A 27,397-nucleotide genomic window follows, 5' to 3' on the forward strand; every position below is an offset into this window, starting at 1 on the left:
TGTACAGAGGAACTCCAGATTTAGGTTTGCTAAGGTGTGTCGACACAAAGGAAGCTTCTAAGCTACTTGAGGATGTGCATGCTGGGACATGTGACCCGTACATGAATGGTTTCATTCTGGCCAAGGAGATACTCGGGGTAGGTTACTTTTGGATGACCATGGAGACGGATTGTATTCAGTATGTCTGCAAATGCTTTCAATGTCAAGTGCATGCCGACATGATAAAAGTGCCACTAAACGAGCTCAATGCAACAAGCTCACCTTAGCCATTCGCTGCTTGGGGAATGGATGTTATTGGTCTGATTGAACCCACGACTTCAAACGGACACTGGTTTATTCTGGTAGCCATTGATTACTTCACAAAATGGGTAGAAGCTGCATCTTACAAAGTTGTAACCAAGAAAGTCGTCGCAGATTTTGTCAAGGATCGTATTGTCTGCCGATTCAGAGTTTCTAAGTCCATTATTACTGACAACGCCGCCAACCTCAACAGTGATCTAATGAAAGATATATGTGAAACTTTCAAAATCAAGCACAAAAATTTCAGCGCCTACAGACCTCAGATGAATGGAGTCGTAGAAGCCGCCAACAAAAATATTAAGAAGGTACTAAGGAAAATGGTAGGGAATCACAAGCAGTGGCATGAGAATTTACCCTTTGCTCTGTTAAGGTACCGTACCACAGTTCGCATGTCAACTGGGTCAACCCCCTACATGTTGGTTTATGGTACTGAGGATGTCATCCCAGCCAAGGTAGAGATTCCTTCTTTAAGAGTCATACAGGAAGCTGAACTTAACGATGCAGAATGGATAAGAAGTTGCTATGAACAGTTGGCCCTTATTGATGGAAAGAGAATGAACACAGTATGTCACGGCCAACTATATCAGAACAGAATGTCCAGAGCTTTCAACAAAAGGGTCAAACCAAGACAGTTCGCACCAGGGCAGCTGGTATTAAAGAAGATCTTCCCACACCAAGATGAAGCAAAAGGGAAATTCTCTCCCAACTGGCAAGGTTTGTATATGGTTCACAGAGTACGAACAGGAGGAGCACTCATACTTGTAGAGATGGATGGAGAGATCTGGCCAAAACCAATCAATTCAGATGCAGTCAAGAGATACTATGCCTAGATTATTTCACATCTCTTTTTCTGATGTAATTGAACTATGCTTGACCTGATTCCCGTTTAAGAGGTTATACGTAGGAAGCCTTATGGGTTCGGTCATATCATAATAAAATTTTCATCTTCCCCTAGAATCAGAAATTGGGGCAGAATTTTGAGGAGGGTCCACAAAATTCCGGAACAAGTCCAGCCAGCATCATCACATGCCAGGAAGTCAGTCACCAGTCAAGAACTGCAGTAGAATTTTGAGAAGGATTCTCAAAATTTTGAAGAAGATTCAGCAAGGTCCACCATCCGCAAATGGTTAAAAATCATCTACCAAACTGGGGCAGAATTTTGAGGAGGACCCTCAAAATTCCAACATAAGAGAGTTGTAATGCCTTTGGAATGCGTCACAGTCGCTAGTTCATCAAAAGTTAATTGATATATCAATACACTTCCAAAACGATTCTATTTTATCAATGAATGCATATTTTTGAAAAATTCTATTTTCCATAACAATCAGGTGCTACCTAGGGGAACTCGAAAGGGGCTTCCAGAGCGGAGCAGAGCAAGGCTGGCAGACGAAGCAAGAACCAACCTCCCCTTATAAAACTTATAAATTTTCTTTGAACGGAGGCACATTTGACGTAACGGTAGGATTCGTGAAACATGTATACATAAAGCAAATTCACCATCCATCCGGCCATCAGACACTGAATATATCCTAGCTAAGACATACTCTACCCTTATCTGCTATTCTTTTTTTGCATTTGCATGAGTCTAATCTCTGACTTCATATTTGCATGAGTCTAATCTCGGACACCACATTTGCATGAGTTTAATACTTGACTCCATATTTGCATGAGTCTAATTTTTGACTTCATACTTGCATGGGTCTAATCTATGACTCCACATTTGCATGAGACTAAGTCATGTCTCCAATCTTGCATGAGTCTAAGCCCTGACTCCATATCTGTATAAGGCTAAGCATTGGCTTCCATTTGCATGAGACTAAGCCCTGTCCCGAATCTTGCATGAGGTTAAGCTCTACCTCCATATCTACATAAGGCTAAGCATTGCCTTCCATTCGCATGGGACTAAGCCGTTCCGAATCTTGCATGAGTCTAATCCCGGACTCCATATTTTCATAAGGCTAAGCATTGCCTTCTCTCTGCATGAGTCTAAGCCCTGACTCCATATTCGCATGAGGCTGATCCTTGCCTCTATACTTGCATGAGTCTAAGCCCCGACTCCATATTTGCATAAGGCTAATCCTTGTCTCCCTGCTTGTATAAGGCTAATACTTGCCTCCCCACTTGCACGGGACTAAGCATTATCCTTATTTGCACCAATATTGCTCTATTTTCTACTACTATCTACCTGCTTTTTCAATCGGGCTAAGCTCTGCCCTCTACTTCGCAAGACTAAACCTTGTCTTGTTACATCATATTATTGCATAATCATGGGCTGAAACATCACCAATCTGTCCAAAGGTGTCATAGTCTAAAGGCACCATCCTCATTGCCGGAAGACATTGTAAGGCCCCGAAAAATTTCGCTAAGTAACATAGGATTTCGCTGTGCCACGTAGGCTTATTATAATATTTTAGGTGCTATTAATATGGTGGACATCAATTGGATTTGGTAAATAAGTGTACAAGTCTTGTGGCAAGTAATTTGGGGCCCAAGGAAAGGACTAAGCCTAAGTAAAATTGGAAAAGTTCATAATAGGCTAAGATTTCAAATGAGTTCACACAAGCCCCCACTTTGAACGAGCCTATCTAAATATATATAAGGTTTTATGTGATGAACAACCTATCATATGAAAGATCCTCGAGTTTAGTTTCCAATGCTTCAAACCGTTCATCATTTGGACATTCCTACACAAAGTTATGGTCAAATTACCAAAGGCTGAAAAAATGTGATCCTATGTCAAATCTGCGACCGCAAATCCTGTCGCATTTCTGACTTTACGGTCGCATTTCTGTCGCAAATTGGGCCAGTGTAGCCCAGTTTTGGGCGCCAATTTTGTGGTGTATTATGCGGCCAGCATTCTTGTTTTGCGGTCCATTATGCGATCGCAGACCCGACTTCGGAGGCTTATTTATCCTATTTTTATAACCCGACCTCATTTTAATATATAGTCTTTGGGGCTTCATTTGGGGTCACTTTTTACTGATTTTAGAGAGAGATGAGAGCATATAGAGAGATAAAGGAGGTACCTAACTTCATAATCATCCAAATCTTGATCAAGTCTTCAAGGATCAAGGAAGATAACCATAGATTGTCCTCCATCCGGGTAAGTCCAACTTCCAAAACTTCATGCAATAGGTTAAAGGTTCAAATATGTTGTGGGGGGTCAGAAATAGGCCATGCATGTGGGACTAAGTTGTAGTATGTGATGTTAAAAAAACTAATATGAGAAGTTCATGTTAAAATTCATTGAGGGAGGAAGGAATTGCCATTTCTAAACCTTGTAGTCTACTTCACATGCTAGGTGTTTGATGAAATTCCTAAGAGAGTTACTCCATGGATAATCTTCCTAATTATTAATCGATTTCCGGTATCTCCTTATAGATTGTTATTGCTAGAGGTGTTCGTGTATTGTATAGATTTATGGAAAGCTCTATTAAGGTTTGTATGGCTAAAACCCCGTCTCTTAGAAATTGAGCTTCCATGGTGTCCGTGTAAATGTTGTAAGTTCAAAACGTGATTGATGCAGTACTTGTTATGCTAAGTGAATTATTATTGTGAAAATGTATGTGGTAGGTACTTTTTCATGTGTTTAATGTGTTATTCTTTGTAAATGGAGGATGTGTGGAGAACATGATTTATGTGCTAAATGCCTAAATGTCATGCCAAGGTTACTTTGGGACGAATATGCCAAACTTGACGAATTCCTCTCTATGCTTATGATTTAAATTGCATTTGTATGCGCCTATGATCTTAAGTGGCGAAGTAAATATTGAAAATGGGGACAATGTGAAACGTGAATTATGGAATATGAATCATGTATTGAAATAATTAGACCTTAAATTTAGATTGAAGTTGCATTGTTGTGCCATCTACATGGAGTCGTATCTATGCTTATGATTTAAACTGCTCTTGTGTGCACCTACTGTCCTAAGTGGCAAAGCTAATGTTGAATATGGGAACGATGTAAAATGTGGCCTAGTGCCAAGGATAATGTGATAGGTTGTGGTCCCAAGTGCCTATAAAATGATATATGTGTAACGAAGTGACTAATGCGAAGGGAACAACGCCTTGGAAAGGTGGCCTAGCAGATCGGGCCGAGATCGGACTCCGCTCAAGATAGCGGTGGTATTGTGAACAAATGATATCCAGGAAAAAGAGAATGAGATTGTGATTGAAGTATATATCTCAAATGAGGCAACCTAGCCGATCGGTTCGAGATCGGACTTCGCTCAAGATAGCGGTGGTATTGTGAACAAATGATGAATAATGTGAAATGCCCCAAACTAAAAAATATTGGAAAATGATGTAAAAGTTGTATGATTCTTTTATTTGATAATGTGGTGATCGTTTAAAGTTTTGAGTTATACTTGTGATTTCTTATTCTTGTATGAAAGTTCTTTCTAAGTAGATGGTGTTTAGTTATACATACTAGTGCTATTCGATGGCACTAAAATCCCTTTTCCCGGGGGTGCTACGTCTTTAATGGATGTAGGTGTCTCTATAGCAGGCAGTGTTGGTCGCAGCTAGTGCCGTATCATCCGTTCAACTGACTTGGTGAGCCCCACTTCATTTCAGGTTCCTGTTTCATCTGTCCATCATGTACTTTGTATTTGAGGTATAGCCGGAGCCTTGTTACTGGTATTTCTATATTACATTACTCTTTAGTTGTGTTTAGAGGCTCCGTAGACAGGTTGTGGGTAGTGTCAGGTATTGGAATTAAAGTAAAAATATTGATGTTTAGCAAAGATTTATAAAACTTGTAATATTTTGATAATTATGATTTAAGCTGCTAATGGAAATGAAATGGAAGTTGTTAATGAAATACTTACTAAGTATGATTAACGAAGTCCATCTCCTATTTATTTATGAATTACTTTGGGTAGAATGAAACCTAACAGGCTTGCTCAGCCAGGTTTACTCGGTTGAGCGTTGGTTGCGCTCCTCGGATTTTGGGGCGTGACAAACTTGGTATTAGAGCCTAAGGTTTTAAAGTGTCCTAGGATGTCTCGGATCCGTGTCTAGTAGAGTCCTTCTTATCGGTGTGTAGTAGACCACATCTATAAGTTGGAGGCTATTCGGACATTTAGGAATTTCACCCTTCCTTGATACTACAATCGTGTGATAGAGCTCAAGTTAGGGAGTTAGTTTTCTCTCTATGCCTTACTCTCAAAATGAGTAATCATGATACCATAATCCGCGAATTTAAATTTATGAGAGGGTAGTGATCTCACCATTGAGTTCGAGTGGATTGCCCAAGGACTTGTTAGGAGAATGTATTAAGCTGTGGAGGGATTGGTAGAACCTATCGCTAAGAGGGGAGTGCCCTTATTCCTATTAATCTTACTGTACCACCAGATAATGTAGTATATTGGTATGTTACCGCTGTGTGTTAGGGATGTGGAGTCGAGGGGCATCGATTAAGTTATTGCCCTATCAACCTAAAGTCACCAAGTAAGTCACTCCCTAGTACATCATTATAAACAACACAAAAATTTTACTCATTGCATGTGTACATCCTTATTGAAGAATTCTCATAAACATGGTCTTAACAAGGTGTTGAATAACAAAACATTACATGTATCGACTCTTTGAACGAGACGCATTATTCGTGATTCCACTCTATTACAAATCCTCTTATTTACATTCTCGTGGAATTAAGTTCTATAATTGTGTCCTTGAATGGAGTTATGACTCTAGGATTAGCACTTCCGACTTGCTTTCCTAAATTCTCAACAAGGGATTATATCCGATGAATTTCTTACAAAATCTTTTTTTATGGACAACGTCTGCTCATTTGTGACTATCCATGCACCATCATAAAGTTTACCTATGTGGTATCAAGTTCCATGTAAAGCATCCCAGTGTTGTGATCCTTCTCGAGTCACTCTTTTACTCAGTTGTATATATGGCTTATATGGTTTGATCAGTCAATCTACTTTCTTGCGAGTATCATCATAAAACCTTTTCATTGTCTAGTAACATAAGAGAATAACTTAACACCTATCACATGAGTGCATGTCAATCGAAATGGTCATCGTGTGCATAAAGTCTCTCTAAAAATTGAGATCCTCGCATCCCCATCATAGGAAGATCTTGTGTCACCATCTTGGTATAACTTTCGTGTCCACTTGGGACATCCCGCAGTAAGTAGCTCACTTTGTCCTAGTATTGTGGTTGCTTGTGGCGTGGTCGTATATTACAATTGGGGGTTAATATAGCAAAAGTATGTCCAGCTTATAACAAATGTTTATTTTCTCTTTACATCTCCACAACATGTGTTCATTGTGTTCTTTAGTTAGTGAATTCATTGTGCTAGTTTCCCAACACTTGTTCAATAACCATGAGAGAACATATCTTTATATGTGTCATTGTAACACTTCCTTTCTCGTAAGGACCCTTACTAGGCTCTCCATCAAGACCAAGCGCACCTTTGGAGGTTATCTTATCGTAGCACAACGTCTGTTTCTCTTGTCTTTCTGTCTTTCATTAGTATCTAGGTATTCCTCAAGTCCAAACCCATGAAGAACTCATTATGAACATCTACAAATATTCCATGATCATTTTACACTATCTCGTTGGGTTCCCACCTTACTTCAAATTCATCAAGGGTTGATAGCATGCTACAATTGCTGAGGTTGAATAATCTCCTTTCGATAATGGATTATCTACACATGTGCTGCTCTAACGATCTGCTTATTAGTCTAACTCTCACCTTTTGGTTTTGGGTTCGCCAAGGAGCAATACACCTAGTAACACATTCGTATGCCAAAGCTTCTCTCTCAGTCAAGTCTTGCAGTGTCTCTCAATTTGACTGGTAATAGTTGGTTGTGTAGAAGTGTGCTATAGTGTTTCATTTTGAAATGGAGTTGCTAAATATAATTGGATTTTTGAATTCTGAAGCTATACATCATGTGACTACATACAGAGATCTTCTTTCAAAAATGTAGCTTCTCGTAATCGCTTTATATTATCACCTTTCCTAGTAGTTACAATGTAAAGGTCACTGCTATAAGCTCTCTCACTTTCTTTTCATTTGCCTTGCATCATGTGTTGTTTACCCGTAATCTTCAATGCGATATTATCTCAATGTCTCGACTAGTTATCCAACTATATGATCTGATTTAATTAACCTCACTTTTATGTACTCTACAAGCGTCTGAGAATGGGAAAATTTCCTATATCCTAGAGGCTTCTAATGTCTTCAACTCTATTTAAGCTTATCGATTCCAAGATGTACTCTTAGTTGTGCTTCCTTACTATCTATTTTCATCTTGTAACTCTCCTCGTGAATCTAATTTTATGCCTTATGGTGTCAAGGGTCGGGGTATGCTCCTTCTGTTAGGATAAAAAGATATTGCTCGGACTCCTTATGAGATTTTCTCCTAAACAATCATCTACCTGCTCTACTTGTCCATGTGACTAGATAACTTAGGTTACTCTTCTCTGATAAGTGCATCAAGACTTCTCACCCTTTCATAATTAGTCATATGGTCGCTTCGAGGCCTTATTCTATACCAGCTCATAATGATTTTAAGTACTTTCTTGCCATTGTTGACGATTCTCTAGGACTACGAGGGATTGTCTCATGGGTTTCAAAAGTAATGATTTGTCTTAAAGTGCAAGCTTAAATTGCCATGATTTCAAACCAAAGTGTGTCCCCGTTTCAGAAAAGTCATGAATGGGTCGGATTTGATGAGGTTATGTGGCTCTCTGCTCACTCGGTTCTAGGAGTATTGACAACGTCATTATCATGTATGGGAATTCTGCTACCTCTGGCATTCCACCACCTTGGGAAGGGTTAGATTGTTTGAATTATGATAATCTCATAAGTAGATGACTTCTTTTCCATCCTCATGTGGTTGTGGCATAATGTCCTTGTGTCGCTTATTGTTAGGAGTGAAATCAAATTTCACGTATTTCATTTGCGGCCTCAATCACACCCATGTTCCAAGAGTTTTACCATTTGAGCTCAACTACATACCTTACACTCAGGGACACAACTGGTGCATCCTACTTGATCACCTCTTTAAAAATCTCAAGTTCACATACATGGTATCCACCTTATCTAAGAATATTAGTTACCACTATGCTTCATCTATCTGATAATTGATGTAGTCACCTGGATTAGACCATGCCAGCCTCATTAATAGAAATCTTCATGTCTCTTAGTATGTAACCTCATGAAATACTCTGCTCAGCGCATAAATGGATTCCTGAATAATTCCATCCCAATCTTGAACTCTGTTGCTCCTTACTGTATTAGATCTATTTGGTATTGAAGTTCCAAACGTGTCAAAGCTATCCTGTGATCACATATATTCAGTAGGTAATTTTATGGTCAATTTACTATAGCACATCTTAGAGTAATTCGTGAAGGTCACCACGAGTTTAGTTTAGGTGTTTGCATAGAGATTTAGAATTTAGGAGGGTGAACCGGTTATTCTCAAAATTCTCCCATGTAGAGGTTATGTGAGCTGATGATGAAGGGTACGTAAGCGCATTTCCCATTAGGTCGCACTAGGAGTATGATGTTTCCCCATAGTTGTTCCTCATAAATTGGTGTTTTCATATGTCTATGTCTAAGAAGGTATGTGGAGATCATTTGTGTATCATCCTGGCAAAAATTATTGAAGGTGAATGTTAATAGATAGTTAGCTTATGCGAGGTATCTAGCTGTCATCCTTGTTAGATAAGTTTGGAGGTTGGGGTTGTTTCCGTGAATGGGTTATGGAAGAGCCTATAAGTATAAAAGGCCACATTGAAGGCCAAGAGTATTGTGGAAATAAGGTATTTTCTCTTGATTGTATAACAGTTGGTTTTGATTTGAAAAGTACCTTCTAGGTGTTATAATTTAAAAATGTGCAGTCCATATCCATGTATCATCATGATAATTTAGTGCTTGTAATTCTAAGGTTCATGTTATTAATATATACATTGTGGTGCTTTGTCAAGTTATGGATGAGTTTTAGGATGGATTTGGGTGATTCTCTGACAGGTGGATAGGCCTAGATACAAAGAATATGCTGCCGAAATTTCTGAAAAATTTGGGAGTTAGTCAAAATTTAGGGACTTGAGGTAGGTTAGAAAAGAGATATGTGATGTTAAAGTGTTTGGGGCGGACTCTACTCCTCATTCGAGGATGAATGATCCTAAAGGGGAGGAGAATGTAAGGCCCCGGAAAATTTCGCTAAGTAACCTAGGATTTCACTGTGCCACGTAGGCTTATTATAATATTTTATGTGTTATTAATATGGTGGAAATCAATTGGATTTGGTAAATAAGTGTACAAGTCTTGTGGTAAGTAATTTGGGGTCCAGGGAAAGGACTAAGCCTAAGTTAAATTGGAAAAGTTCATAATAGGCTAAATTTCAAATGAGTTCGCACAAGCCCCCACTTTGAACGAGCCTATCTAAATATGTATAAAGTTTTATTTGATGAACAACCTATCATATGAAAGATCCTTAAGTCTAATTTCCAACGCTTCAAACCGTTCATCATTTGGACACTCCTACACAAAGTTATGGTCAAATTACCAAAGGCTGGAAAAATGTGATCCTATGTCAAATATGCGACCGCAAATCCTGTCGCATTTCGGACTTTGTGGTCGCATTTCTATCGCAAACTGGGCCAGTGTAGCCCAGTTTTGGGCGCTGATTTTGCGGTGCATTATGCGGCCAGCATTCTTGTTTTGTGGTCCATTCTGCGATCGCAGACCCGACTTTGGAGGTTTATTTATCCTATTTTTATAACCTGACCCCATTTTAATATATAGTCTTCGGGGCTTCATTTGGGGTCACTTTCTACAGATTTTAGAGAGAGATGAGAGCATATAGAGAGATAAAGGAGGGGCCTAACTTCATAATCATCCAAATCTTGCTCGAATCTTCAAGGATCAAGGAAGATAACCATAGATTGTCCTCCATCCGGGTAAGTCCTACTTTTAAAACTTCATGCAATAGGTTAAAGGTCCAAATATGTTGTGGGGGGGGGTCAGAAATAGGCCATGCATGTGGGACTAAATTGTAGTATGTGATGTTAAAAAAAACTAATATGAGAAGTTCATGTTAAAATTCATTGAGGGGGGAAGGAATTGTCATTTCTAAACCTTGTAGTCTACTTCACATGCTAGGTGTTTGATGAAATTTCTAAGAGATTTACTCCATGGATAATCTTCCTAATTATTAACCGATTTCCGGTATCTCCTTATAGATTGTTATTGCTAGAGGTGTTCGTGTATTGTATAGATTTATGGAAAGCTCTATTAAGGTATGTATGGCTAAAACCCTGTCTCTTAGAAATTGAGCTTCCATGGTGTCCGTGTAAATGTTGTAAGTTCGAAACGTGATTGATGCAGTACTTGTTATGCTAAGTGGATTATTATTGTGAAAATGTATGTGGTAGGTACTTCTTCATGTGTTTAATGTGTTATTCTTTGTAAATAGAGGATGTGTGGAGAACATGATCTATGTGCTAAATGCCTAAATGTCATGCCAATGTTACTTTGGGACTAATATTCCAAACTTGACGAATTCCTCTCTATGCTTATGATTTAAATTGCATTTGTATGCGCCTATGATCTTAAGTGGCGAAGTAAATGTTAAAAATGGGGACAATGTGAAACGTGAATTATGGAATATGAATCATGTATTGAAATACTTAGACCTTAAATTTAGATTGAAGTTGCATTGTTGTGCCATCTACATGGAGTCTTATCTATGCTTATGATTTAAACTGCTCTTGTGTGCACCTACTGTCCTAAGTGGAAAAGCTAATGTTGAATATGGGAACGATGTAAAAATGTGGCCTAGTGCCAAGGATAATGTGATAAGTTGTGGCCCCAAGTGCCTATGAAATGATATATATGTGTAATGAAGTGACTAATGCGAAGGGAACAATGCCTTGGAAAGGCGGCCTAGCAGATCAGGCCGAGATCGGACTCCGCTCAAGATAGCGGTGGTATTGTGAATGAATTCCGGGAAAAAGAGAAAATGAGATTGTGATTGAAGTATATGTCTCAAATGAGGCAACCTAGCCGATCGGGTCAAGATCGGACTCCGCTCAAGATAGCGGTGGTATTGTGAACAAATGATGAATAGTGTGAAATGCCCCAAACTAAAAACTATGGGAAAATGATGTGAAAGTTGTATGATTCTTTTATTTGATAATGTGGTGATCGTTTAAAGTTTTGAGTTATACTTGTGATTTCTTATTCTTGTATGAATGTTCTTTCTAAGTAGATGGTGTTTAGTTATACATACTAGTGTTATTCGATGGCACTAACATCCCTTTTGCCGGGGGTGCTATGTCTTTAATGGATGTAGGTGTCTCTATAGCAGGCAGTGTTGGTCGCAGCTAGTGCCGCATCATCCTTTCAGCTGACTTGGTGAGCCCCACTTCGTTTCAGGGTCCTGTTTCATCTGTCCATCATGTACTTTGTATTTGAGGTATAGCCGGAGCCTTGTTACCGGCATTTCCATATTACATTACTCTTCAGTTGTGTTTAGAGGCTCCGTAGACAGGTTGTGGGTAGTGTTGGGTATTGGAATTAAAGTAGAAATATTGATATTTGGCAAAGATTTATAAAACTTGTAATATTTTGATAATTATGATTTAAGCTGCTAATGGAAATGAAATGGAAGTTGTTAATGAAATACTTACTAAGTATGATTAACGGAGTCCATCTCCTAATTATTTATGAATTACTTTGGGTAGAATGAAACCTAACAGGCTTGCTCAGCCGGGTTTACTCGGTTGAGCGTCGGTCGCGCTCCTCGGATTTTGGGGCGTGACAGACACCATGACATGACCTGAGGATCTCTCAAATTTGCATATCATCATTCAAAGGCGTCATGGTTCGGAGGCACCATTTTCATGGCCCGAGAACACCATTTCATGGCCTATGAACCCCTCACTAAACAATTCATGGCCAGGACGTCATGATCCAAGGACGTCATCTTTAACCGTCCGAACACACCCTTCATAGTCCGAAGGGAATTTGCATCATGTTTAAATTTTCACAAATACGTTTGTAGCATCTTTTATTGGCAGGTAACAGTAAGCAACTACTATCCTAGCAGGAGCGATCTCGCTCCAGTTCCCTCCAACCGTCCCGAGCCTTAACAGCGCATCGTAGCCACTTCTACATCTCGTTTCGCTCTTGTAATAATTTCATCGGCATACTCCACAAGTGAATCCAAAACTACACATGGCCTGATTCCTATAAAACAAGGGATATGTAGGCAACTTAAAAACTGGAGCTCAGCCTCTGTCTTTCAAAACATCCCATCTGGTCAAAATTGACCATCATTTCTTTACTCGAAATCCCTTTCATCCTTCCCGGGTAAAGAGGGGCAGTTGTTGATACCTAATTTTTCCCTATATATTTTAAATATGCATAACTACCTTTAAAATAGCATATATATTCATATATAAGCATGCACAAGGTTTTTATAATTTTTCCTATAATTTTAAGGGCTTAAATTGATTTATTTTCTCCCTTTTCATGCATAAAATCCCCAATAAATTGTTATGATGATTTAATCATTTAATATCTACACTTATGCCAAAATATGGATAATATAATGTTTATGCATTTTTACAATTATATTTAGTATTTTTAAGCTAAATTGCATATAATTGCAATGTTAGCCCATTTACCCGGTTAAACCCTACCCAGACCCTATAAACTCCTACCCAAACCCGGAACCCATTTACCCGGTTAAATCCTAACTGTTGATCTCCCAGATCAATGGTCCAAATGAGCTCTTTCCTTTTTAATTCCAAATGACCCCTAACCCTATCTCATTTCGGAGACTCCGCTGCCCTCAAACTCTCTCATATCCTCTCGTATCTCTCAACCCAACCCTAATCCCCTTCAATCGCTGCCTCCTTCTCTGGTCATCTCCGACGACTGCCTTTTAGCCCCAAGCCTCCAATGGCTCCTCCACCACCTTGCTCATCATCTCTGAGGCCTTCAAGGGTCCTGGGCCATGTCGATTTGGATCTAGGGTTTCTATTTCTGTTGTTCATGGCTTCTCCGGTGTGATTTTGGCAAAATCACACCATATATATTACGATCCTTGAAGTTTACAATAGGTTCTTTCGTTTCTATTTGGGTTTCCTTTGAAACCCTAACTCTCATTTGAATCTCTTAGATCTGTGCTAATTCTAACGCTTTAAGTCTGTTTCTTCCTATGTTTTGCACTATTCTCGAACTTCTTCTGAAAGATCCTCAACTTTAAACCGTTTTACTCTCTTTAAAATTAGGGTTTCTCGGAGTTTCTTCTACACTTGTTTAACCGATTTTTCTTTATGTTTAAACCTCTTTCCTCGCATATCTTGACTAATTTTATGTTTTTAATGCTTTTTCAACTCGACTTTGTTCAAAGCCCTAATTTTTTAGATCTTCTTTGTTTTGTTCTGTGTGTTAGCCTGACTACTTGATTTTTGTTAAGTTTCTGATGGTTACCATGCTTCTAATGGGTTTTCTACCAAGTCTTTAGCATATTTGTATCACCTCCGTGTGATTGTTATTCATCTTGATTTGTTCATCCCTTGCTCCTTTCTGTTGATATGGCTGACCTTGCATGTTTGCTACGTCTGTTCGTTCCTCTCCATTTATATGTTGCAATATAGAATCGTGACCCTTTCTTTAATTGATTTTGATTTCCTTATTTGATGGTTCGATTGAAAGGTTTTCTTTTAAAACCTTAGAATTCTGCTCATTTGTTTAAATTGACTGATTTCATTACCTTATCTGCTATGGTACTTTATTTTACTGAGTCATTTCCTTAATTGTGATTTTTTGAATTCAGTCCTAACTGACTACCCTATGCTTACTGAACTTTGATTCTTTCCTTAATTAGTCTTGTACTGATTTTTCTTTTCTTGCCTTATATGCTGTTGTTTCTCACCGTTTGAATTAACTCCCTTAATTTAAGGGAATACTTCCTTGATTTTCTAATTGATTGATTCTAAGTTCCTCAATTATTATGCTACTATGATTCTTACCTTATTTTACTATCAATTTTTAACTATAAATACCCTAAGTCTTTTATTAACACAAAAACGAATGCTTGGGTTCAAAAACTACCTCTCTTACTAAAATCTCTACTCTCTCTCTCTCTCTCTCTGTTGTGCTATTTTGCTATTGTTAGCCGGCTACAAGCCAATGCTAATCATTTATGCTCTTTTGTTCACTCATTCTGCTTACTTTTCTCTTCACTGGTATGTCCTAGTTTTAATTCAAAGTTCCAATAACAACATGCTTCTATTATTGTTTCAGCTTCTCTTATTTCTAGTTTGCTTCTACTTGTGGTTCTGCTGTGAAACTTGTAGATTAGTACACTCCCCTTATGTGTGTTTCTGAGCATGCCTTACCATTTACCTTTTACTTGTTGTGTACTTACCATTCTATATCCTATAGATCCCCAAATCCCTATCACCCCTCTATATGTTTGTGTTCTTCCTAACTGGTTTGTGACTATGCTAGTATCAACTGTTTCTGAGCATGTCTAAACCAGTCCTAAGACCTTTGTTGGGTTATGTGTTTGCAGCCAAATGTCTTTGTGTCCCAAACCCCTTGACCCCTGTGTGACTACTAAATTAATTTGGATTCTTTAAACTAGTTGTGTATGATCCTATCTTAAGGTGTTTGAGCTTTGTTTACTACTCCAACCACTTTTTCAAACAATCTCTGTCGCTTTACAAATTACTTTCAAAACAGACTTTCTAATAGTCTTTAATAAACCTTTTCAACTTGTGTCATGCACTTTCACTTTACTCTTAATCAATAAGTTCTACCCCCTCTAGTATGTGTACTTCTTTGGGATCCTCTTGAGAGCCCTCTAAACTCTAGCATACTGATGTTGGCCTTTCCACACAGCACTGGTTCAATTCTTGGTTGCTAAGTCTAGGTGTAAGCATTGCTCGGGGTCCTTGAGACCCTTAAGGAACTTTGATGCACCTAGACTCTGATTTTTCTATGGAATTAAGGCTTATGAGACCATTGGAGGCTTTGGGAAACTTGGACCTAATTGCAAGCTCCCTATAGAATAGCTTCTTGATTTTCTATTTTACTTATGTAATTCATTCATTGGCCTGTAATAATTTGTAAACAGATATTTGGGTATTTAGTAAAAGGGTGGGTAGATGCATACTTTAAAGGATAATACGGGTAGAAATTCTGCTCTTAGGACCTTATTTTTAAAGTCTTATTGTTTGCCTAAATAGAAAACATGCTCATAGGTTTGCTCATTTGACTCTGATTGTTGTGCCTAAATAGAAATCATGCCAATAGGGTTTCATTTTTAAGTCTGTTTGCATCAAGTAGAAATCATGTTCATAAGGTTCTGCATTTTGTCATGTTAGAAACCATGTTTATAGGTTCCAAACAATCATGTCTTAAATCAGTTCAATAATAGATGTCATGCCTATAGGACTCAACTCCGATTCAGTTGTAATAAGTCTTTCTATATGTTGCTTAAAATCAATAATACGCCTAGATATCATGCCTATAGGGATCTCTACTCGCAATTCTGTCTGATAATTTAATTTAGCTTAATAAATCAACTTCACTCTATCTCATTCATTTTTAAAACTAGTCTTATTAAGTATTGACATCTCCTAAAACAAGTTCTTTCAAAATTGCCTCAATCTAATTAGATATCATGCCTATAGGTATTAAAGGAATCTATTTTGAAAACCTATTTGTTTCTGCATTAACATAGACACCAATATTCTGCATATAGGCAATTCTTAGGGCGTTTTCAAAAATTGCATTTCCCTGAAGCTGTCTCTGTCGCTTAATGTTTCTGATTCTAACATGCTTTTAAAAAGAGTCCCTAGGCAATCACTAGGGTATAACTTTTGAGTATAAAAGGTTTTGTCTGTTTCTGCATATTCACTTAGATATCCTGCTTTAGGACATTGATTAATAAGACCTTAACTGTGTTTGAGTCATGTTGCTTTGTATGTTTGTTTGAGGAGGAAACTTTGAGCCTCTTAGTTGCTCCCATTATGTGTAAAAGTCCTAAATGTTTTGACTGTCGCCTTAGAGTTTTCGCCTTTCTCAACCTTAGGGGTCCTAACTCTCTCTGGGAAGGGGTGGATAGCAGCACGCAATAGGAACCACTGACCAAACACTCGCTTTGCATGACCAATAAGGGGATGGGAAGGGAAAACATGGGATATGATGACTACGCGTTAATGTCACGTGTAGCCCCTCATTGAGTAGTGTTTACCGGACATTGCGTGGGGTGATCCTATAGGACAACCAACCTAGGACCCTTCTTTACTAAATCCTCTCTCTTTATTTAAACTTGTTCAAACCTTTATCTTGTCACTCGAGTTATCTAACGTGCTTTACTTGAAACTTATTTGATTCAACTGTTTATATGGACTAATTTGTGAATATAAGTTCGGCCGAGACCCACAGTAGTGGACCAAGAGGTGTGCCTAACCCCTTTCCCTCGAGGTTACTTCGATCCCTTATCCTAATCTCTAGTAATGCAAACCAACCCAAGAGTTAATCACTCTAGGTGCCCTAATGCACCATAATCCGTTAGGTGGCGACTCTTCAAATACCCAATTCCCAAAAGGAAATAAGTCATTACACCCCATGAATGTCGAAACTCGGACCTCCTCCCCTGTCAAAAAGGGGAGGGATAAAGGGGGCGCGACACTGGTGGTCGTCCATCCTGAACGGTAGCACGTATCCTCACCATCTATGAGAGAATAGAATAACAGAAATTTAGTACTCGGATCAACAGATTCGCACGACAAGAATTTCATGAATATGAAGTTTTTCCTAAAGGTTCTGCAGGCTCTCAAGGATAAATACAGACGTCTTTGTACCGATCCGCGAGACTCTACTAAACCTGTTCATGACTCGTGAGACCTATGTAACCTGGGCTCTGATACCAACTTGTCACGATCCTAAACCCAGACCCGGTCGTGATGGCGCCTCTCGTGAAGACAAGGTCAGCTGACACAACACCCAATTCCATTTAATAATTAAAAATACATAATTTAAGTCTCTAACACGATTAAATCATCAGTTAAGCAGTGAAATAGTACAATTTGCGGAAATAAAACCAACACAGCTCGACATCAGGGTGACTCTAGTCATAAGCATCTATCATAGAAACTACAAGTTTGAATGAGTCTACACAAATTATTACAGAACACTAACAAGAGAAAGGAAATGAGATAGGGGAGAAGCACGGGGCTGTGAACGCCGAGCAGCTACCTCGTGAACTCTGAAATCTGCTGGAAGCTCTCAACCCTCGCAAGCAGGACCTGAAGAGCCTGAATCTGCACATGGGGTGCAGGAATAAAGTGAGTACTCCAACTCAATGAGTAATAATAATAAATGCAGACTGAGCAATAAGAAATCACGTAAAGGCATGTTAGCATGCTATAAAGAAGCAGTAAAAGCCAGTAAAAGCAATGGAATAGTGAAAATATGTTAAGTCACTTAAGTTCAGTTTAAGCTTCTTAAAAATTTCCCTTTTTAAACAGTTAAGCAAGTAAAAGACAGGCAACTAGAAAAAGATAAACACATAAAGAATAGCCCCTCAGGCACAATTCCAACAGAATCAGCCCCCCGGGCAACACATGGAACAATACCAGCCCCTCGGGCTCTATCTCATATCACAATGGGTATCTGCGCTCACTAGGGGTGTGCAGACTCCTGGAGGGGCCCCTTACGGCCCAAGCGCAATATCAAGCCATCTCGTGGCATAATCACATAGGCTCTCGGCCTCATATCAACAAGCCATCTCGTGGCATACAAATCTCAGGCCCTTGGTCTCATAATCATAATCAGTGTTTCCTCACAACATAGGCCCTCGGCCTTACTCGGTTAGAATCTCACAAGCCACTCAGGCAACAGTAAAATATGATGCTCAGCCCAAAATATCATTTAAAATATCATTTTAAGTGTTAAAGGAAAGTAAACATGGCTGAGTTATGAAAATAATAGAATATAGCATGACTGAGTACAAGCATAAAGTCAAAATAGTGAGGAAATATCAGTAAGAATCCCCTAAGTATCCAAATAGTTGGCATGAGGCGCAAATATGGCATTCAGTCAAAAACATGATGATAGCAAACAGTTTTCAGTCAAATACGCGGTAAAACAATTATTTGGGATGGACTAAGTCACAATCCCCAACAGTGCACGACCCCACGCTCGACATCTAGTGTGTGTGTCACCTCAATATGGCACTACGATGTGTAATCCGAGTATTCATACCCTTAGGACAATATTTGCAATCATTACTCACCTCAATCCGGTCCTAACTCTAGCCTGCGGCACCTTTGCCCCTCGAATCGGCCTCAACTCGCATCAAATCTATCCAAAATCATAATCACGATGTCAAAATATGCTAAAGAAACAAAGCCCATGCAAAAATAATCAATTTACAACACAAACCTCGAAATTACCAAAACCCGACCCCCGGGCCCACGTCTCGAAATTCGATAAAATTTACATCAATAGATTCCTTACCTCTCCACGAGTTCATACATATCAAAATTCTCAAAATCCGACCACAAATGGCCCCTCAAATCCTCAAATCCAGGTCTCCAATACCAAGCCCTAGTTTTCCCAACTTTAACCCTTAGTCTCCACTAATACCATGATTAACTAATGGAAAAATGATCATAAACTCAAGTAATGAAGCTTAGGGAACTTACCCAACTGATTCTCTTCAATTTACCCTTGAATTCAATGCCCTATATCGCTTCCCGTCTTCAAAAATGCAGAACTTAGCCAAAAATTCGCGAAGGAAACATTTTATACCTTCTGGCCCAGGGATTCCGCACCTACGGCCCTTTAACCGCTTCTGCGGTTCCGTTTCTGCGGTCCACAGACCGCTTCTGCAGTTCCACCTTCACTTCTGTGAGACCACACCTGCGGTCCCCTAGCCGCAGGTGCGGTTATGACAGCAGTGGGAAAACTTCAGCTGCCATAACCCAATTCCAATCTTCCGCCAACCATTCGAAATCACCCTGAAGCCCCCAGGACCTCAACCAAAAGCACAAACAAGTCACATACTACCATTCAAACTTGTACCAATCTTCAAAACACCTCAAACAATATCGAATCATCCAAAATACATCAGATTCAAGCCTAAGCTTCTAAAATCTTCGGAATTACGCTTTTGATCAAAAAGTATACTAAACCACGTCCGAATGACCTGAAATTTTTCACACACATACCAAATGACCCAACGAAACTATTGAAACTCTCAGAATTTTATTCCGACCCCTATATCAAAATCTCACCTATCAACTGGAAAACGCCAAAATTCCAATTTCGCAAATTCAAGCCTAAATCTACTCCGGACCTCCAAAACACATGTCGATCACGCTCCTAAGTCTCAAATAACCTTCCGAAGCTATCCAAACCCTCGAAACTCACATCTAAGCCCACTAACACATAAGTCAACATCCGGTTGACTTTTTGAATTTAAGCTTCCTCAAAAGAGACTAAGTGTCTCAAACCTCACCAAAACCTTTCCGAACCCGAGCCAACCAACCCAATCACACCTAGAACCGATAGACAAAGCAATAAGAAGCAGAAATGGGGGAAATGAAGTGGTAACTCATGAGACGAGTTGCCGGGTCCTCACAGTTAAATACTTAGATTATGGATAGATTATCATGTAAAGATAGGTGAAATTTATGGGATTAGGGGAAAACCTAGGGTTTGGCAAGAATGAGATTTTTACCATGAATTTGACCATGAAACTTAGTGATAATCATATATTTATCTTCCTTAGCTCATGGGTAACAACTTTCTTCGAAAATTTCCGGAATACGGGCACGTCGGCCCCGGGGTGAATTTTAGGAATCTTGCAATATGGTTTGGGTAATCACTTTAATAGCTAGAGTATGAACTTGTGAATATATAATGACTGGTTTTTATACTATTTGAATAGTTTCGGATTGTTCAGCTCCGGTTTGAGGGTTTGAGCGCATTCTTGAGTTGGAAGTAGGCTCGAAACGAGGTAAGTCTCTTTTCTAACCTTGTAAGAGAGAAATTTCCCCATAGGTGAATTTAATTAAATATGATTTATTGTGGAGGCTATGTACGCACGAAGTGACGAGAGTCCGTACGTAGCTACTATTTTGTTATGTCCGGGTAATCTTAGGTTTACACCATGCCTTGCGGATACTATTATTTGATATGTGTGCTAATTATCATGAAAGGAATTAAGTCGGGGAAATTCTAAGGATTTAAAGGCTTTTAGTTAAATTTGTCTTCATTTTTGAAATAGAATCAAGGAAGTGTTATGATTTAAATTATAAAATTATGTTTGACCACGTTGCACGTATGATTCGCGAGTGGGATGAATAGATGCATCTATGGTTTGCGCCGTTTGACCCTCGGCAGTGAACAATTTACTTTTATGTTGGATCGGGCCGAACGTCCTCGATGGTATTTGTGTGTGATAATAGAATTGAAACCTCTTAATAGTTTGCATAATTTACTGCTTGAAAGTTTGCCTGTTTTTAAATAAAGAAGGTGTTTGAATTCTTAGGCATGGTGGAAGGATTTTTCAGTTATTATCCTTGTATTGAGCTTGTTGTTGTTATCTACATACATCATGATTTATCAGTTGAACTTCATATTATTATATTGTTGGCCCTAGTAAGTGTCGGAGTCAATCCCTCGTCACTACTTCTTCGAGGTTATACGAGATACTTAGTAGGTACATATTTTTATGTACTCACACTACACTTTTGTACTTGAATGTACAGGCTTTGAGGCAGGTGCATCTGGCCATCAGTCCAGTGCGTAGATTTGGACTCCTCAGCTTGAGACTTTCCGGTGAGCTGCCCTTCTGAGTCGTTCCGCAACAGCTAGAGTCTCTTTTTTGTCTTTATGTTCCTGTCTATTTCTTTTCCAGATAGTAGGATAGTATGGTTTTGTATATTCTACTAGATTGTCCACACACTTATGATACCAGGTCTTGGAACACACATTAGTAGACTTATGACTTTTGGTTTACTTTCATGATTTCAATTCGTATTTATTACTTCCATTTAATTATGCTTAAATTTTAAACTCTAAATTTCTTAATCAATAAGGAAAGTTATCACGTACTAACTATTCAAATGAGAATTTACTAGTTGATTAGTATTGGTTTGCCTAACAACGGTGTTGGGCGCCATCACGACCTTATACGGAATTTGGGTCGTGGCACATTTATTTGTCAATTAGACATCGGGGGACTTGTATGGTTGTTTGGTGGTTCAAAATGGTGAAAATATGATCAGTGGAAGATGGTGGGAAAAAAGTAAAAAAGAAAGCAAAAAGTTACATTTAGTTAAAAAAAAATGACTTGGCAATACACGTGCAGTGTGTGAGTATCACTGCTCAACTAAATTCTGATCTTAATCACGTGGGATGATAATAATTTTACTTTAAACAAGATTAGGGGAGTTATAGGACCGCCATCAAATTAAGGTATGTAATTAAAAAAATGGGTCAAGTTAAAGGGGTAATTATGCATTCTCGATAAATAATATTTGAGAGTTATGGACATAATCAACAAAATTTGGTAACGGAATACCGGGAAAGGGAAAGTTTGAAAGAACACATAAATACATATTAAGATATCCAATAAAGACACAACCATGGAGTAGGGAAAGTTGACTTTGTATTTAAAGATTTAATTTTGGGCTATTAAGAATAAGATAAATAAAGAAATGAGGAGGCGAAGCCAAAAAAAAAAAGATAAATGAGTTAGACCATTCCATTATGATAAGAGCATATTTGAAACTAAATTTAAAAGACGTAATACATAAACATGCACTTAAATTTGGCCTAAGTTGGTAAGTAAGCAGTCCAATTTTAAAAGTTCACATACAAGCACCTTAATTTGTATAAAGTTGAACTCGTAAATACATATTTTCGGCAGGTCTAATGGGTTAGTTACATACACTCCTACGTGGGTTAGTGATCCAAGTAGAGGACGGTGCTGCTGGTGGTTCTGATTTTAAAGTATTTCGACTGAACGTTTAACTTTCTATCTATATTTATGGATTTGTTCTAATTTTATTATGTTTTATTTATTCCTATCATGATATAATAAATCTAAATAAATAGAGGGAGATACAGTATAGTGCATTAAGCAGGAGAAACAACGCAATTATTAGAGAGTGAAGAAATTTTGCCTCTATCTGGTTGAAGAGGGGTTTAATTTTGACGAAGAGTTTAAGATTTCATTGGTGAACATTTTTGAAGGGAAGAAAAAAACGTTTCGAGAGAAAAGAATTAAAAATGAAAAAGGATGGTAGAGAGGCATTAGGAATAAAATAGAGGTAGATTATAAGGGTAAAAATGAAATCTCACTAACTTTATCAACTAGAAAAGCCTTTGGAATTATATCTCAGGCGCTCAAATATGAAGACAACGCACGCACAATGCCACGTCAGTTTCGAGTGCCAACAGGATACACCTATATCAAGTTGAAGTGTCTATATATGTACAGTTGTTTACGCAAGATTTTTTTGTAATGGTGTCATAATTAATTAATAGAGGGCAACTCATAGAAGAAGAGGGAGATGACTAGAGAGATGGGAACTGAGTAGACCAACATCAAGCAACACATCTAAAAACTGCAAATCCGAAAATAGCGGCGTTTCTGAATTGAGTGTCAAAAAATTAATTTTTATTGCTTCTCATCATTAAACAAATTTTGGCCTAATATTTTATTCCTTAATTTAGCAGCTTAAATTGGCCGTTCGAATCCAACTTCATAAATTTTCGGCTTTCTCTTTTTGTTAGCAAAAGGGGTGGAAAAAGTGAAAGCTCGCGCTTGCAGGCTGACTCAATCCTTCGACATTCCCTAAGAAAACTAGAAGCCAGACCACTGAACTAATAACTGGATTTTAAAAATGGAGTCACTTTTGTTCTTTTCATATTTTATGCGTTTCGCATATCATCTATCATCAAATTTAGTAGAATTCACGTGACACCCGCTTCGACCTATGTTCATCCGCCCTTTTATGTGCACTCCCAAAGTTGGAGTGCTTACTTATCAGCGAAGGCTAAGATTTAGTGGTTGTTGATATATTTGGCCAATTTAGGATAAGAATAATTTATTTTATTTTCCATAGTTAGAAGGCGTATTTGACCCTTTTCTAAATTCTTTGTCACGTCAACATAATAATCAGGTCCAAAAGGTAGTTGGGACCGCAATTGCACGTTCTTCGGCGGTTTGAGGCCATGAGCAGCTTCACTTCAGGTATTATGACTTGTATGTTAGGTCAGAATCAAAATTTAAGAAGTTCGGATTTGGATTTGGAAAGGGAATTCTCATTTCAAAAGCTTTAAGTTGGAAGAATTAACTAGGATTGAGTTTCTGAGTAAACGACCTCAAAATCGTGATTTGAAGGTTCTAGCAGATTTGTATGACGATTTCGGATTTGGGCGTATGCCCGGATTGGGTTTTGGGTGACCCGGGAGCATTTTGGCGCCTATTCTGGAAGTTAGCATTTTTGGAAGAATTTCATAAATTTGGGTTGAAATGAATTTCAATACTATAGATGTTCGTTTGGGATTCAGAGTCTAGTAATATCTCCATATGGTGATTCTGGTGTTAGGAGCGCGATCGGAAGTGGATTTGGAGGTCCATAGGTCAATTTGGAGTCATTTGGCAAAAGTTAGAAATTTGAAGGTTTTTAAGAAGTTTGACCGGAGGTGGACTTTTTGATATCGGGGTCGAAATCTGATTTCGGAAGTTGGAGTAGGTCTGTAATGTCGGATATGACTCGTGTGCGAAATTTGAAGTCAATCGGAGGTGATTTGATAGGTTTCGGCATCGGATGAGGAAGTTCAAAGTTCTAAAGTTCACCAAGTTTGAAATGGAGTGTGATTTGTGATTTAGTGGATGTTTCTTGTTTTTGAGGCCTCGAGCGAGTTCGCATAATGATTTGGAGCTGGTTAGTGTGATTTGGACAGGGTTCCAGGGGCCTCGGGTGGAATCCGGGTGGTCAATGGATCGAAAATGGAACATAAGGAATGGCTGAAGTGCATCAGTTCTGGTGTAATTGCACCTGAGCAAGTTTGACTGCAGGTGCATGATCGTAGAAGCGAGGGAATGGTCTCAGGTGCGGAGATTTACTCGCAGATGCGGGTGCGGATCTGCGCTGAGGAGACCACATAAACAGATTTTGGACTTGAGTTTGTGACTGCAGAAGTGGCACATGCGCCGCAGAAGCGGTCTATGCATCGCAGGTGCGAAAATGCTGGAGGTAGTACGATTTCTTTAAAACAGGGGTTTGGCCCATTCTCTTCCATTTTACTCTTGTTTGGACGATTTTTGGAGAGCTTCAAGTGGGGGTTTTCATCATCAACGACAAGGTAAGCTATCCCCACCTATTTTGAGTTAAATACATTGATTATGTATAGGTTTTAGCATGAAAATTAGAAATTTGGGAGTTTGAGGAAAACCTACAAAATTGGTATTCTTGGATTTTGATCACAATTTTGGACATGAAATTGAGAGTAAATTATATATTTGAATTCGTGAGGTTATGGGTAAACTTTATCTTCCAAGAATTTCGGAATCCGGGCACGTGGGCCCGAGGGCAATTTTGTCAACTTTTCGATCGGGGTTAGGAATTATTATAAATTGAATTATAATATGTAATTGATCATACATTAATGAGTTTACATAATTATTGGCTAGTTTTGGAGCAATGTACATCGATTTGAGTCTTCGGAAGGGCGTGGAATGTCGGTTATAGAACTTCGGAGCGAGGTGAGTCTTCTTTCTAACTTTGTAAGAGGGAATTGTCCTCATAGGAAACTTATTGGATATGTGCTCCTATTTGTGGGGGCTACGTACGCACAAGGTGACGAGAGTCCGTGAGTAGCTACTATTATGCATAAGTTCGGGTAGTCTAGGACCCAAAAACATACTCTACTTGTAATAATTGGAATCTTGTTGTCGATTTAAAATGCTTAAATCATATTGGATAGGTAAATGAATTTCTAAAGGAATTAAACATCATTTTCTTGACCGTTAAAGAGAATTTCCATTTCTTTGGGTAATTGTTTTTCCCTGATGAAGTCTTGATTGACTGTTTGAATGCGTGTTTCTATGTGTACCTGCATCGCATGTATGATTCGCGAGCGGGGTGGTTGTTTATTTATATTTGACTGTGTCGCATGTATGATTCACGTGTGGGGTAATAGATGCATTTATAGTTTGCACCATTCGACCCTCTGGTAGTGCATAGTTTAAATATTGTGGGATCGGACCTCTTGATTCCTCATCGTGCAATTTGATTTCCTTTGAGGCTTATGCCCTTGTTTTCTTCCCACTCAATCTTATTCCACGCGAAACGCTTATTATAAATCGGAATTGAGGAATTTTAATGGTACTACAGATGTGGTACGGGATGTTTCTCCCGGCATAGTTGGTTGGGCTATTATCATCACTTTGCGGAAGGGTATTACATCATTTCAGTGTGGTAGCTTCACTTCTGAGAGCTTGAGGCTATGCACAGGTTGCCATGATGCTCATGGTTGGTTATCGCTCAGTGTTGATGTGATGGTTGGATACTTGCTCATGTGTTGGGCCAGTAGATGACTTGAAAGGAGGTCTACTCAGTGCAGGATTCAAAGATTCAGTATTTTATCTTCGGCGGAGGAAAGGCAGTCGAACTTTGAATGGTCAGGTTTGGGTTGATATAGTAACGAGACTTGGCGTTTTCAAGTGTGGTGGAATTTTTATCCGCGACGTGGTGTCATCGTCCTCGATTGTATGTGTTAAGTTCGCCGGTGTCATGAACTTCTACAATTCGCCTTTGGGGCATGATATGGGAAGATAGTATTGGAGAAGCGGCTATTAGAGATCAGGATCAAATTGGTATTTCTAATGTTGACGGTTCGAGAAAGATGATCTTCAAAAGGGTTTTAAGTAGCGATCTGTTGGTGCAAGTGCTACAGAGCTAGATATTAATTTAAGGCAACAACTAGGCAGCAAAGGACAAGGAAGGACATGTGGGGAATGTCTTGTGGTGATTAAACTTCTAGAAGTCCTAGTGTGGCAAAACAGGAACCGAGTGGTTGCTTAAAGAGGTGAGGTTGCCCAAAGTGGGAGAGTGGCAGAGTAGCATATGGGTTCAGCGGTAGGATAACTACACACATTTAGGAAAAGTTTAGAGTTATTTGAGAATTTTGGTGGACGGTGATTTGGTCCATGGTCTTAATTTGAAATATCGGCTAATATGTGGCCGTAGATTTGATATGATAGAAAGGAGTTGCTTGATGTGAAGAAGGATACAACACGACTTTGAATTGGAAGATATTTTCACACATTTAGTTGATGTCCCTAAGGAGCGGACGGACTAGTACGGTTGGTGGATGAGCACGAACTTAGGATGGGTTATTGGTGTCGTAATAATTGTACCTCGTGCAGCGACATTGGAAGATGTTGGCATGTAACTTCTACATCTGGGTTATCTCCTGTGAGCAGGTCAGTGATCGCGTGGTTGGAAAAGATTCTACGAAGGATTTTACTGGTTATCAGGTAATAGGTCAAATTTATGGTTATGGTTGGTGATCCAGATAGTTCATGAAGGTCAAACAGAAAGATTTTGAGGATTTTGGCGAGTGGTTTTGCAAGACCATGTCAACAATGAAGAAAGAATCTTGGTGGGTTCTAGAGTTGTATAATGGTTGCTTCAAGCTAAGTGGGAGAGTCCCACCGCCTACTATTGGGTACATGGTTATCTACTTGTGAGGTTTCTGGCTATCGGCATAAGGTCAAGTTATTTTAGCTAAGGGGAAAGAATATAAGTGGTAATTTGAGAGATGTGTGCCATAAATGGCCTTATCAATTATGTTCGGGCTTGGGGAAGGTTTAGGATTTACGCTTCGTGTAGTTATGGGTGCTTCATTGAGAGGGTGTTCATGTTCTAGAAGAGTCTTGGAGTTGGCTATATTCGGGACCAAGTCAGAGTGGGTGACTATTAATAACGGTCCTAGTGGATTTAAAGGTTAAGGTATGGTGCCTAAGGATTTCGAGTCCACAAGCATGGTTAAGAATCGAGCGTCGCAACGAATTATGAA

At 38.9% G+C, this 27,397-nt stretch overlaps 1 protein-coding gene across 1 annotated transcript; it reads left to right on the forward strand.

Annotated features, from left to right (window-relative positions):
• Window positions 1-284: 284 nt before the first annotated feature.
• LOC138876963 (uncharacterized) lies at window positions 285-27,068 on the forward strand. The gene is made up of 4 exons (XM_070156248.1): window positions 285-513; window positions 685-863; window positions 26,802-26,855; window positions 26,898-27,068. Exons 1-4 carry the CDS (start codon window positions 285-287, stop codon window positions 27,066-27,068), a joined length of 633 nt encoding a protein of 210 aa, XP_070012349.1.
• Window positions 27,069-27,397: the final 329 nt, after the last annotated feature.

This window comes from Nicotiana sylvestris, chromosome 9 (assembly GCF_000393655.2).
Source record: "Nicotiana sylvestris chromosome 9, ASM39365v2, whole genome shotgun sequence".
Classification (NCBI taxonomy): Eukaryota; Viridiplantae; Streptophyta; class Magnoliopsida; order Solanales; family Solanaceae; genus Nicotiana; species Nicotiana sylvestris.

Bases quoted from the DNA above. Each gene is read 5' to 3' on its own strand.
- LOC138876963 (XM_070156248.1), top strand. From the start codon at position 285: ATGGATGTTATTGGTCTGATTGAACCCACGACTTCAAACGGACACTGG. The intron at 514-684 runs GTGAAACTTTCA...ACCGTACCACAG, and splicing joins TGATCTAATGAAAGATATAT to TTCGCATGTCAACTGGGTCA. The intron at 26,856-26,897 runs GTAATAGGTCAA...TGATCCAGATAG, and splicing joins AGGATTTTACTGGTTATCAG to TTCATGAAGGTCAAACAGAA.